Source organism: Theobroma cacao, chromosome 5 (genome assembly GCF_053813885.1).
Source record: "Theobroma cacao isolate CCN51 chromosome 5, ASM5381388v1, whole genome shotgun sequence".
In the NCBI taxonomy this organism is placed as follows: domain Eukaryota; kingdom Viridiplantae; phylum Streptophyta; class Magnoliopsida; order Malvales; family Malvaceae; genus Theobroma; species Theobroma cacao.
Window position 1 is genome coordinate 45,562,973 of NC_142643.1, and position 12,107 is coordinate 45,575,079.

Here is a 12,107-nt window from a genome sequence, read left to right on the forward strand (position 1 = left end):
CAATCGATCTTCTTCCTCTCTCTCAACCACTATCTCAACTGTGGGTCTTCCCCTTTCTCTTACCCGTCTTCTCCTCTCTCTCAGCAAGTTTGCAACCGTCCTCCTCCACAGCCGCTGTCGTCCTTCGCTGTGGTGGCTCCATTGGCCAGATCGATGCTTCAACGGCTAGATATAGCCAGGGCCAACGCCAAATTAGCTCTCCAACGTTTGAAGAGAAAAAGGAAAGATGAGAAAAAAAATAAAAAGTGAAAATAAAATAAAATAAAAATTATATCAATTAATAAATTATTAATTTTTAATGAAAATAAAAATTAAAAAGATTAAAAAATAAAAAATACTAATAGAGAAAAATATTCAAATAATGAAAGTAAAAATTATATAACTAATTTAATATAAATTATTTAATAATTTAATAATAAATTATTGATGTTTAATGGAAATGTAAATTAAAAGGTTAAGACATGAAAAATACAAATAGAGAAAAATGATTCAAATTGTTAAAATTAAAAATCATACAACTAATTTAATAATAAATTATTGATATCAAAAAACATGATTTTCTATTTCTACTAGTTTTTTCATTTTTTCATAATATTTCTTCTCCAATATTTTTTTTAAACACAAGTGTAAATGATTCATAATATTTGAAGAATTGGCTAAAAAAAAAATCTATACACAAATTTAATTGATTATTATAGATAAAATATAATATAATTAAATTATATTTTTAAATAATTATCTATTTATAAAAATATGTGATTAAATTATAATTATTTTTAGTAATTGGGAAAAAATATAATTATGATGGATAATTATCTTTTGGGATAAATGTGTATTTAAATGATAATAAGGATAATTTTATTTTTTTATGAAAATAATTGTTAATATGGTCAAGGGTATTTTTGTCTTTTTATCACCTATTCCTTTCTTATTCCAATCTTATTTCTACCAACCAAACACTGTGATAAGTCATAATAACAATTCCTGCTCTATTCCATTCACAATACCAAACAAAGTAATAACTATTCTATTCTATTCCCACTTTATTCTATTCCCACAGAATAACAATTCTATTCTATTCCTACCTATTCCGCGAACCAAACGTGCTGTAAGTGTTTCAATGATTCAATTTTGAAGTCAAGAAAAATAAATTATTAATACTTATAATAAAAAATTATTTTTAATGATATTAATTTAATGTAATTACAATTTTTATCGATGAATTAGATAAATCTTATTAATTATTATAATAAAAAATATTTTAAATGACAATTTATAATTATAATCAGTAAAAATGTTTTTTTTTCATCAATCCAAAAGTTTTAAACATTTGCACTTTTATGTATACTAGTATTTATTGACAAAAGAGCGTCATGCAAATACTTATTTTTCATTTATTTTATTTAAAAACATATAAAAATATAATTATTTCTTAAATATAAATTTTGAAATATAAATAATTAAAATTTGTATTTTAAATCCATATATAAATTACTTAATGTTATTAAAAAACATTTTGTTTAATAAAATTCATTCAATGCAATTAAAAGCCATATTTCCCATTTGAATAAATCTTATTAATATTCATAATAAAAAATATTTTTGACGAAAGCGATTTTATATGAATAGATTTCTTATTTATCCGTTAAAAAAAAATTCCTATTTATAAATTGGATAAATTTTATTAATATTTATAATAAAAATTTAGAAATATAATGAGTATAAATGTCCATTTTAATCATTTTTTTTGAAAAACTCATATTTTTACATGTATTATAGAAATATAGATAGATTATAAATTATATTTATGGTTATAAAAAAATGTATTTTTATGTTTACAAAATTTTGAAGAAAAAAGATAGATTTTTTATTAGTGTTTTAGCATAAATTACAGTGGTGGTGATTTTTCTTGATAGAAGCCTATAATTCATTTACTTAGGAAGGTTAAAACAAAAATACCACTAGTTAAAAACTAATATACCGGGCCAGTCGGAACTCAACAATAAATCATTAGGCTTTATAGAGCACGCCCAGTTCAAGGCTTCAGGATCGAAAACTAAAACAACTAGCCCAGGCCCAAAACAAAAGAAACCCTATTTAATTCCTAAACCATCACCCATTGAAACCCTAATGCTATAAAAGCTAGGGTTTTTCGCCACTACTTTTCTCTTTCCTTGAGCTGCTGCTGCTGCTATTTCAAAGCCTTTGGTTGCTTCCATAGTTCTGCTCCAAAGCCTCAAAAAAGGAGAAGGTTTTTGTTTAGCTATGGCGGACAAGGCAGTAACTATTAGGACTAGGAAGTTCATGACCAACAGGCTCCTTTCCCGGAAACAATTTGTAAGTTTTCCCCTGTTTGTCAGTGTCCATTCGTTTTCTTCGTAATAAAAAATGGGTTGATGTTAGATTTTAGTCTTATGGTTTTTTTTAGATCTTTGGTTTCCTTTTTTCCTATTGCTTAGTTGGTTAGGGTTTTGTTTCAGTTTGAGATCTGATTGGCAAAAGGAAATGTAAGAAATAAGAGAAAAATGTGTTGGGTTTCTTTAGTTTGCCGATTAGATCCTTAGTTTGGGACTTTGCTTAATTTGTTGTTTGAAAATAATAGACATTTTTGCTTATGGCATATGATGCCTTTAATGCAAGTAAAGATGTTTTTTTTTGGGGAGCTGATAAATCATACATGGGCTTATATTTGTACGAGTTCCATGTTAACTTGGGAGCTGAAACTTGTTGTTTACTTTATTTTATGTAGATCATTGATGTTTTGCATCCTGGGAGGCCCAATGTTTCCAAGGTAAATCTTTAATGATTCTCAATAATGCCGTAGCTAGTAATTTTGGATTTGTTGTGCCAAGGGATTTTTGATTTGTTGATGTGGTGTTGTTAGGCGGAGCTGAAGGAGAAGCTTTCTAGAATGTATGAGGTGAAAGACCCGAATTCAATCTTTGTGTTCAAGTTCAGGACTCATTTTGGAGGTGGCAAATCTACTGGATTTGGTTTGATTTATGATTCTGTTGAGAATGCAAAGAAGTACGAGCCCAAGTACAGGCTGATCAGGGTAATTTTCTATGTGTTTTCTGTAGATTTTCTCTGGATTTAGTTAGTAATGTAAGTTGCCTTTGCTTGATGTGGTTGTGACTGTTTCACTAGTAATATGTTGAAGTTATTTCTTGAGTTGGTTTATTTGCAGAATTCTGTTCATTTCCTTTCTTTTTACTATAACAACCCCTACCAATGGTGACACCATAGAGCATGGAATCAACTTTGTCCTTCAAAAGTAGCAAGTTGGATTTTGACCTAGAGTTGTGTTGCCTGGTTATGAATAAAACTTGAGGTTGCATGCAATTGATTGAGCCAGAGTTTATATAACTTTCTGCGAATTTAAGTTCCTTGATATCAAAAATAGGTTTTAATAACTCTGAAGGCACATTACTTATTCTTCTGGGCTCTATTACATTTTCTTTTTGTCCATTTTGCATTCATATCTTCTGTCTAGCAATTGTTAGTTATGAGTTGCATTTGCATCTCTTTAAGGACTCTAGATATAATGCAAGACACTAATCATTTATCTTGCTGTTTCAGAATGGACTTGATACCAAGGTAGAGAAATCAAGGAAGCAAATGAAGGAAAGGAAGAACAGGGCTAAGAAGATCCGTGGAGTAAAGAAGGTTTGTTTAATTGGTTGCAATATTTGAAAAATTTTATGATAGCTTACTTGAACTGCTTTCATGCTCCAAACTTTTTAGGCTGATTTCCTAAGTTCCTGACTGATTTGCTTGTTTAATAGACCAAGGCCGGTGATGCAGCAAAGAAGAAGTGAGCTAAATGGGAGGGAAGAGGAAGTGAGGTTGTGCTTATCTTAGAGCCAATGTTTTTCAACAGCATTTCTTTACTAGTCTTATGTGTTTTAGGTGTTCTTGAACCTGTTTTTTTGGAGCTGGATTTTGGTGTAATCTGATGTTTAGTTACATTATCTGGTTGTCTGTCTTATTTTGAGTATTCTTCCGGAGGAGAATTTTGAAATATTTAGTATAATACATTCTTGTTACCCATCAATTGCTCATGACTGTTAGGCAGTACTTCTGTCTAAGAAAAGGATTGCATGGATCTTTTTGTTGCTTTTGGTTTTGCTTAAAACATTTCCATCCCATGATTTAAATGCTACTTTGGAGGTGTCGGATGCCTCATATCCTCTCTTGATCAGTGGAATATTGGAATGTACATAATAATTTCCATTTGGTTGCCTACAACTTGATTTGAGTTGGAAGTTAAATGAGTAAATGACTTGGAGCAAACTGCCCTTATTCAATTCATGCCAAGGGTCATGCCGTTTCGACTCTGAGAAAATCAGGGAAGAAGGGATATTCGGAAACTAATGTACGTACATTATTGATAGCTGTCGCTGGGAAATTAACCAAGAGCATTCGAAACTGAGTTTCCTAGTAAAACTTTATTCATTGCAACCCCAAAAGATCGAGTTTGGCCATATATATGTTACAAACTTACAACTATAAGTTATATTAATTGCTTCAGGCACTACTTTTATAATGAACAGATCTAGTTCATTTGATTGGGGTTTTGTCCCTGTCCTTTTCATTCCATGGGTCTTGAACCTCAGCTTGGCTGTTCTTGGTGTTTCTGGTCTGGCTTTATTTGGCTGTCTGCAATTTACTAGCAGTTCGGTAAAGCCCTTGGGCCAGGCGTGAAAGAAGGGGATCAAGCAGTTTTATATTCATATAGCCAATAGAGAAAAAAGAAAAAGGTTATTTGGCATAAAATCTTCAAATATATATATATATATATATATTTGAAAACTTAATAAATCAAAGTAAGACGGCTTGGATATGAGGCTTATCAAGCACATTGCATCGATTTGATGACTTTGCACAGCTGATTAAATATAACTTCAATTATCAAAAAAAAAAAAAAAAAGCTATGGAGCAGAAAGTCTTGATAGATGAAAGTAACAGAGAATTGACTATGACTTAGAAAAGACTGACAGATTAAGCGTATGAATTACGGCAACCGACAGCCGTGAACCATTTTGGTGCCTTGAATCTTATCAGCAATGCAGAAGTTGAGAGAAACAGATAAAAGAGAGGGAGATGGAACTTGGATGTGGATTAAAAGAGAGGGAGATGGAACTTAGATGTGGATCATCGGCGGAAGCACGAGGAAGGGTTAAACATTGGCTGGTGTTGAAAGAAGAGCAGAACGACGGGAAATATAGAACAAAGTGTTGCGTTGTATGCAAAGAAACCGTGGAATCAGGTCCAAGACTTGGCTGCTCGCAGTGCGAGGATATCTACCATGAGGGTTGTGTTTTTTCTGCGTTACCAGACCAAGAAATTGTGCACCCTTTTCACCATGAGCACTCTCTTTATTTATGCGACCAAATGCACTTTGATGCTACTGAATTGGTTTGCAATTTCTGTGACAAAGCATGCAATTCGCCTTTCTTTTCCTGTATTTCATGTGAATTGTGCATACATGTCAGATGTGCTACGCTTCCCGAGGTAATTGCTTGAAAATTTGTAAAGATCCACCATGAAGATCACATACATCCGTTGGTCTTAATTGAAAATCATAGCTATAAACTTGAACAAGCTGTTTGCTATTGCTGTTCGGAACCATTAGTAGATTCTATATTTGTTTGCATTGACTGCAAATTTTACCTTCACAAGAATTGTGTTTCACCTGTTAAAATAAATCACCCCTGCCACCGCAAACACTCTCTTCTTCTTCATGTTGCCGCCGCATTTGAACCAGTTTCTTGTAAGGTATGCCAAAGAACAGAGAGCAGGCAACTATTTTACCGTTGTTCTCCATGCAACTTTGATCTTCACACTGAATGTGTTTCACCATCCCCGTTTGTTGATAATGCAAGTCATGAGCATCCATTCACCTGTTTGTTAAGGCACCAATCATTCATTTGTGATGCATGTGGCACCCAGGGGGATTGTGCTCCCTATCACTGCCATACATGTAACCTTCTAGTGCATAAGGAATGCATTTCGTTGCCACGCAGATTCAAAATTACACGACATCATCATCTTCTTTATCATACGTATTTTCTTGAAGAACATGAGTTTAAAAAGTGGGACTGCAAAATTTGTCATAACGAGGTGAATGCAGAACATGGGAGTTACAATTGCTCGCTCTGCAATTATGTTGTTCATGTGAATTGTGCAAACGATGTCGCTGACTTGGATGGCTTGATTATGACGAGAAGCAAAGATAAGTGGCCCTGTAAGAACTTAGCATTCTTGTTTGATGAATCAATCTCATTTATTGTTATCAAGGAGGTCGAATTTGAGGGGCATAAAATAGCGAAAGAGATCAGACATTTCAGCCATGTGCATGACTTAGCATTAACTGGTGAGATTGGGGATGACAAACGTTGTGACGGCTGTATGCTATCCATTTCAACTTCATCTTATGGATGTTCGCTTTGTGATTTCTTTCTTCACAAGTCTTGCGCTGAATTGCCTAGGGAAAAGCACCACTGGCTTCATGAACATCCCTTCAAACTCTCCTCAGACACCATCTTCAAATGTAATTGGTGTCATCATGAGAGCAGTGGTTTCTCCTACTATTGTGGTAAATGTGATATGAACCTTTTCCTTCGATGTGAAAGAATATCTGAGGAATATACAATTCAAGCACATGAACACCCCCTCGTGTTTTATCACAACTATGACGGGGAGTGCAATGCTTGTGGTGATCATATAGATTATGCATTCAAATGCAAGGATTGTGATTTTGCTTTGGATATTCAATGTCTTAGTTTGCCATATTCAAAGCAACATAAATGTGATCAACATCCCCTCATACTCACTTATCACGGTAGTAATGATGCTTTGTCAAATTGTTATTGTGATATCTGTGAAGAAGAAAGAGATTCAAATCGATGGTTTTACGGTTGTGCAATTTGCAATACCTCTGTTCATCCTAAATGTGTTCTTGAAAAGTACCAATTTATCAAGTTAGGAAGCTATTACAAAGATGAGCATCCACATCTACTTACTTATGTTCAGAAGATTTACTGCTACCCTAAATGCTTCAAGTGTGACAAACCTTGTCTGGATTTGGCTCTTGAATGCATAGAGTTTGGGTGTAAGTATGTTGTCCATTGGGAATGCATAAAACCTTCTCGACTCTGCTTCACACGGAAGATGGGAAGGAAAAGGGAAGATGGAAACCAAGAAGAAGACTGAATTGGTTCGAGTTCTTACTAGCTTCCTTAGTCAATATGCAAGTTGGAATAAGCTTCCTGGATTCATGTCAGGTTCAGGGTATCTTTTATTTCGATGAGATTGATTAATTATGTAGTTGTGTTTCTTAATGTTTAAAGCTATTGATTTGTGTCATAACCATAAAACTTTAAGATATTCGTCTTGTTTTCGAGCTTTATTGCAACTTCAATGAATAAATCGAGTTTGTCATATTGGTTATGGTTTACTAGTTAATTTATTAATTGCTTCAAAACTACTTTCATATTTTCATTTTCTTTTTCATAAATTTCCTACTTAACATGCATAATCCTTGTTTTCTTAATTATATATATCTTGAAAGTAAAATGTATAGACTATAGACTCTTGTGCCATTGGTATGATGGTAATTTGATAATCTCTCTAACATACTACAACTATTCCTCACTTTATGTTACAAAAATCTTCTACTCATTTGATGTTCTTTTTATAATTTTATGTCACGTTTTTAATAAATTTTTTATATTAATATTATTTTTGTCATTAAATTATTTGTTTATACTATTAAAATTTAGGATTTAGAATATGAAAGTTAAGATTTTTGATTGATAGTGTAAGCGAGATACCAATTACAAAAGAATCCTGACCTATCAAGCTTCGACATGTGTCTTACCTGATTGGGGAATTTCGGGCTGTCTTTGGGTTAACTAGCTCGTTCTGATTGGGTTGTATTTGGGCTTTTCTAGTCTCATTGATTGGCTTAATTTCGTTAACTTTTGACTGATTGGGCCAGAAGCATGAAGGAGTCCAGCTCATCCAAGTTCGGATAAAAATAACAAATAATTAATTCGAGTAAAATTAAATGAAATATAAATAAATAAAAAGAAGAAGAAAAAAAATTAAATTAAAATATTAATATTTTTTAAAAAATAGTTAAATTGTAAACGCAAAAATGCACATTAATTGCATGCTGATCTTGTTCATTGAATATAGCCACTTTTCTTTTTCCCATCTTGGTGGTTGGGAGAGAAAAAAAGGATAATATCGTTTAATAAGGAAAAGAGTGTAATTGCAGGGCATGGTCTGCATGTTCAATTTAATTATTTAATTATTTAATAATAATAATAATAATTATTATTATTATTAGATAGTTAAAATCTACTTGTACATGTATTTGCATGTGAAATGTCAGTAATAGCAAAGGCAAAGCAAATTTTGACAATATTATTCCCACCTTTTTGGAGGGGCATTCCAAAATTTCAACAAAGTTAAACAAAGAATAAAAATTACTGTATTTGGACAAACTAAAAAAAAATTATTGCAAATAAAAGGAATATGTCTTTTTCCAATGGATCAAAAGCGGAATCACATTCCCTTATAAATAATTTAATTTAATAATTCCTTAGTCAGACCTAGGGATCCAAGCCACCGACCCAAAAATTATATAAAAAAAAGAAAATATTATCCAATAATTTTTTAACCTATAATAATTGCAAGATATTAATGTATAATTGAGCTACGCCATTATTGACCTTTGCTCGTGGAATTTGTGATTCACGTTTTTGGGCACTTTAGGCTTGATCATAGTGGGGTTATTCCTAGTGCAAGGTATCTATTTCTTTCCGAGCTTCATTAATGAAAAAAGAAAAATAATATTTTATTTAAACGAATAAGAACAATTACACGTATGTTTAAAGTTGATTTCACAGATAAATTTATATGTTTTTAATGAATAATTAATTTTAAATTTAAAACCTGTAAAGTAAATTTTGTAATGAAGTTAATCTTAATTTGAGCAATAACAAATACTCAATTGCTTGTTAATCTTTTGACGGATAATAGGAAATAAAAGTAACAATATTAAGTAGAAAAGTAACAATAACAAATAGAAAATAATTAAATGTCAAATCTCGAGGGACAAATTTATTTTATTCCGATTCATAAAATATTTATTTAGTTTTTAGTGTATTTAATATTAAATCTATTTTTTTACAAAAAGTAAAAAAATTATATGACAAATAATTTTTAGATAATTAAAAAATGAGTAACTTTTTTGTTTTAAAAGAATTGATCTCAAACACAAAAGGAGAGTTCTATTTCTAAAAGGTTTTAGTTTAAATCAAGAACAGGAATTAAGGAAAAAAACCAATAAACTGAATCAAGCGAACTGGATTCCTTTTGTCCAGTCCTTTCCTTTTCCTCAACTTTTTCCCTTTCTTTTACTTTTTCTCTCTCTCTTTTTCTCATCCAGGTGTATATACTAATACTATATATATATATATATATATATATATATATATGCAGTGCCGTAGACAAGCTATTCTCGGTCTCTACTTCTCTTTCATTTTATCTCCTCTTTCTTTTTCCCCGATCTTGTTGACTACCCATTTCCTTGATTCAGTCAAATTTCACATTTTTCCTTCTCTTTTTCGTCATGGAAGAGGCTAAGGGTATGTTTTTCTTTCTGGGTTGTTTGATTTCTCATCGAGATCTTTTTGTTTTTTTTCTCTTTTGATGTTTGTTTTATATGTTGTTTTTGATCTTTCATCATGTTTTGTTCGTTCTTTTGCAAATTTGTTACTTGGTGCAGAATTTGGAAATAAACAGAATTTCCTACTTTGCCTTCGGTTTCCAGTTTTAGTACAAGAGAGATCATTTCAATTTGGAAATTTGTGGGAGTGAAAAAGGAACGGACTTTTTCCAATTGTTTTCAGAAAAAGTTTTAGTTTTTAAGCTTTATCTGTACATTTTTAGACTTATATTTGCCTCATTTTCAGTTTGCAAAGCAGCAATTTTCTTAATGATATAGACAATTGGTTATAATATTAATTGTTACTTTTGTTCTTGTTGTTGTTTGTGTAGTGTTGGAAGCTAAAGATGGAACCATTTCTGTTGCCTCTGCTTTTCCTGGTCATCAGGAAGGTAATGTTCAACTTTTCACCTGCCTTTCCACTGTTTTGCTTTTGGGATTAATGTTAAGAACTAAGATGAAATGGCCTGTTCATGGTTGCCAAAGGTAGAATTATTTGGACTCAATGTTTTCTTTTTATTCATTGAATTTTACCAATTGTTTTAACATTTTCAATGGAGATGACTCTACTTTCATAATTGTTCATATATGATACTCTTGTTAGCTGTGTCACAGATTATAGATCATAGTGATGGTTATCATCATTGATGATCTTGTATATCGGTTGGAGATGTTGTAGTAATGATTGGTATATACTTGATTAACACGGTTTTCCTCTAGTAAGAGCGCTATAATTTGGGGAAAACATAATGCTTCATCTTTGGTTGATAGTTATAAAAACATGTCCTTTTTCTGTTTATTGTTCAACCAGCTGTACAGGATAGAGACCACAAATTCTTAACACAAGCAGTTGAAGAAGCATATAAAGGGGTTGAATGTAAAGATGGAGGCCCATTTGGTGCTGTTGTTGTTCGCAATGATGAAGTAGTTGTCAGTTGTCACAACATGGTTTTGAAAAACACTGACCCTACTGCCCATGCTGAGGTTACTGCTATTAGAGAGGTTAGACCAAAAAAATTAATCAAATTGCCTCATCCAATTTATCTGTTTAGTTAAAAAGTTTGAAAGTGCCGATTGCTAAAAACCTTGAAACATGACAAAAAGCTGGAGTGTTATTTGTTAATCTTAAGAAAATATGATCACTTTGATGGAAGATAAAGATATCATATCCTGCATTCTTTTGGGATGTTTCAGCGTTATTCTGTGATTCTATTGTGATCAATTTGCTCTGTTTAGATCTGATTTGGTATAAGTTTATTATCAATTACTCTGTCTTTGTCTTGTTTAATGGCCAATAGTTAGCTATATTTTCTAGGAGTCATGTGATAGTCAATAATTTGGCATGTTTTCTGGTTCTTTGAAAGCAAATAACAAAAGGGAATTATTGAATACGGTGCAGAAATGCAGCTAAGTCAGCTTGATTGTCATCAGTGTTGGTTAAAAATTGCTATATCTGCATGATTAATATTCATAAGATCAGAATAAATATATGGAAAAGTTATAGAACCCTCATCCATGTTTTCTATTTACACTAATGCTTGGAGTGGACATCCATGTCAGGCATGCAAGAAGCTCAATCAGATTGAGCTCTCGGACTGTGAAATATATGCTTCCTGCGAACCTTGTCCAATGTGCTTTGGTGCCATCCATCTGTCAAGAATCAAGGTCCAGCAACAAAAACTCTTTAATTTTCTTAAGATATCTAAATGTCATCACCTAAAGTCTGACTTCTCTTTCATCTTTTGCACTTGTGGAGCAGAGGCTGGTTTATGGAGCCAAAGCTGAAGCAGCCATAGCAATCGGGTTTGATGATTTCATTGCTGATGCATTAAGAGGTACAGGCTTTTATCAGAAGGCTAACCTGGAGATCAAGAAAGCAGACGGTACAGGTGCTATCATTGCAGAGCAAGTATTTGAGAAGACAAAGGAAAAGTTTACCCTGTATTAACTCCTTCAGTTCTTTGAATCTTTCATTACCAGAAACAGACTGCAGGTTGTGATAAACTGCCCCTTTTAAGTTCTAAGTATGCTGATTTTAAAAGCATATGAGAAATAAAAGCTATATTGTAACCTTTATTTTGAAGATAAGAAACAAATGGCTATGCCACAGATTTTATTTCCTCTCAAGATTATATTCTTTTATTGAGGGACGAAACATGTATGATCATTGAGTTAAATGTTCAGATATTCTTTTCTCGTATTTGTTAAACATGTAATCTTCTCGTAAACCGATGGCCGGGGGAGGTTAAACTATGATTTTGGAGCTGTGCTCCTCATGCAAGGTTAAGAAAAGCCAACAGAAGCAGAATCATTCTCCTATCAGGCAAAAGCAAGCTTCTTTCTGAAAATTCCTTAGACATTGGCTGAC

General features: G+C 32.3%; 3 protein-coding genes across 3 annotated transcripts; all 3 read left to right on the top strand.

Annotated features, from left to right (window-relative positions):
* The first annotated feature begins 2,132 nt into the window (after positions 1 to 2,132).
* Positions 2,133 to 4,054, top strand: LOC18600246 (small ribosomal subunit protein eS24z). The gene is made up of 5 exons (XM_007030574.3): positions 2,133 to 2,337; positions 2,750 to 2,791; positions 2,885 to 3,055; positions 3,580 to 3,666; positions 3,786 to 4,054. Exons 1-5 carry the CDS (start codon positions 2,266 to 2,268, stop codon positions 3,816 to 3,818), a joined length of 405 nt encoding a protein of 134 aa, XP_007030636.1. The 5' UTR covers positions 2,133 to 2,265; the 3' UTR covers positions 3,819 to 4,054.
* Positions 4,055 to 5,103: 1,049 nt separating this feature from the next.
* LOC18600247 (uncharacterized) lies at positions 5,104 to 7,443 on the top strand. The gene is made up of 2 exons (XM_018121088.2): positions 5,104 to 5,418; positions 5,527 to 7,443. Exons 1-2 carry the CDS (start codon positions 5,104 to 5,106, stop codon positions 7,213 to 7,215), a joined length of 2,004 nt encoding a protein of 667 aa, XP_017976577.2. The 3' UTR covers positions 7,216 to 7,443.
* Positions 7,444 to 9,497: 2,054 nt separating this feature from the next.
* On the top strand, positions 9,498 to 11,939 carry LOC18600248 (Cytidine/deoxycytidylate deaminase family protein). The gene is made up of 5 exons (XM_007030576.3): positions 9,498 to 9,659; positions 10,072 to 10,131; positions 10,551 to 10,741; positions 11,300 to 11,404; positions 11,499 to 11,939. Exons 1-5 carry the CDS (start codon positions 9,644 to 9,646, stop codon positions 11,685 to 11,687), a joined length of 561 nt encoding a protein of 186 aa, XP_007030638.1. The 5' UTR covers positions 9,498 to 9,643; the 3' UTR covers positions 11,688 to 11,939.
* Positions 11,940 to 12,107: the final 168 nt, after the last annotated feature.

Coding starts and splice junctions, on each gene's coding strand:
- LOC18600248 (XM_007030576.3), top strand. Junction 10,132..10,550: donor TTTTCCTGGTCATCAGGAAG/GTAATGTTCAAC, acceptor TTGTTCAACCAG/CTGTACAGGATAGAGACCAC. Junction 10,742..11,299: donor AGGTTACTGCTATTAGAGAG/GTTAGACCAAAA, acceptor CATCCATGTCAG/GCATGCAAGAAGCTCAATCA.
- LOC18600246 (XM_007030574.3), top strand. CDS start 2,266: ATGGCGGACAAGGCAGTAACTATTAGGACTAGGAAGTTCATGACCAAC. Junction 2,338..2,749: donor TCCTTTCCCGGAAACAATTT/GTAAGTTTTCCC, acceptor TATTTTATGTAG/ATCATTGATGTTTTGCATCC. Junction 2,792..2,884: donor GGAGGCCCAATGTTTCCAAG/GTAAATCTTTAA, acceptor TGGTGTTGTTAG/GCGGAGCTGAAGGAGAAGCT.
- LOC18600247 (XM_018121088.2), top strand. CDS start 5,104: ATGGAACTTGGATGTGGATTAAAAGAGAGGGAGATGGAACTTAGATGT. Junction 5,419..5,526: donor ACTTTGATGCTACTGAATTG/GTTTGCAATTTC, acceptor GTAATTGCTTGA/AAATTTGTAAAGATCCACCA.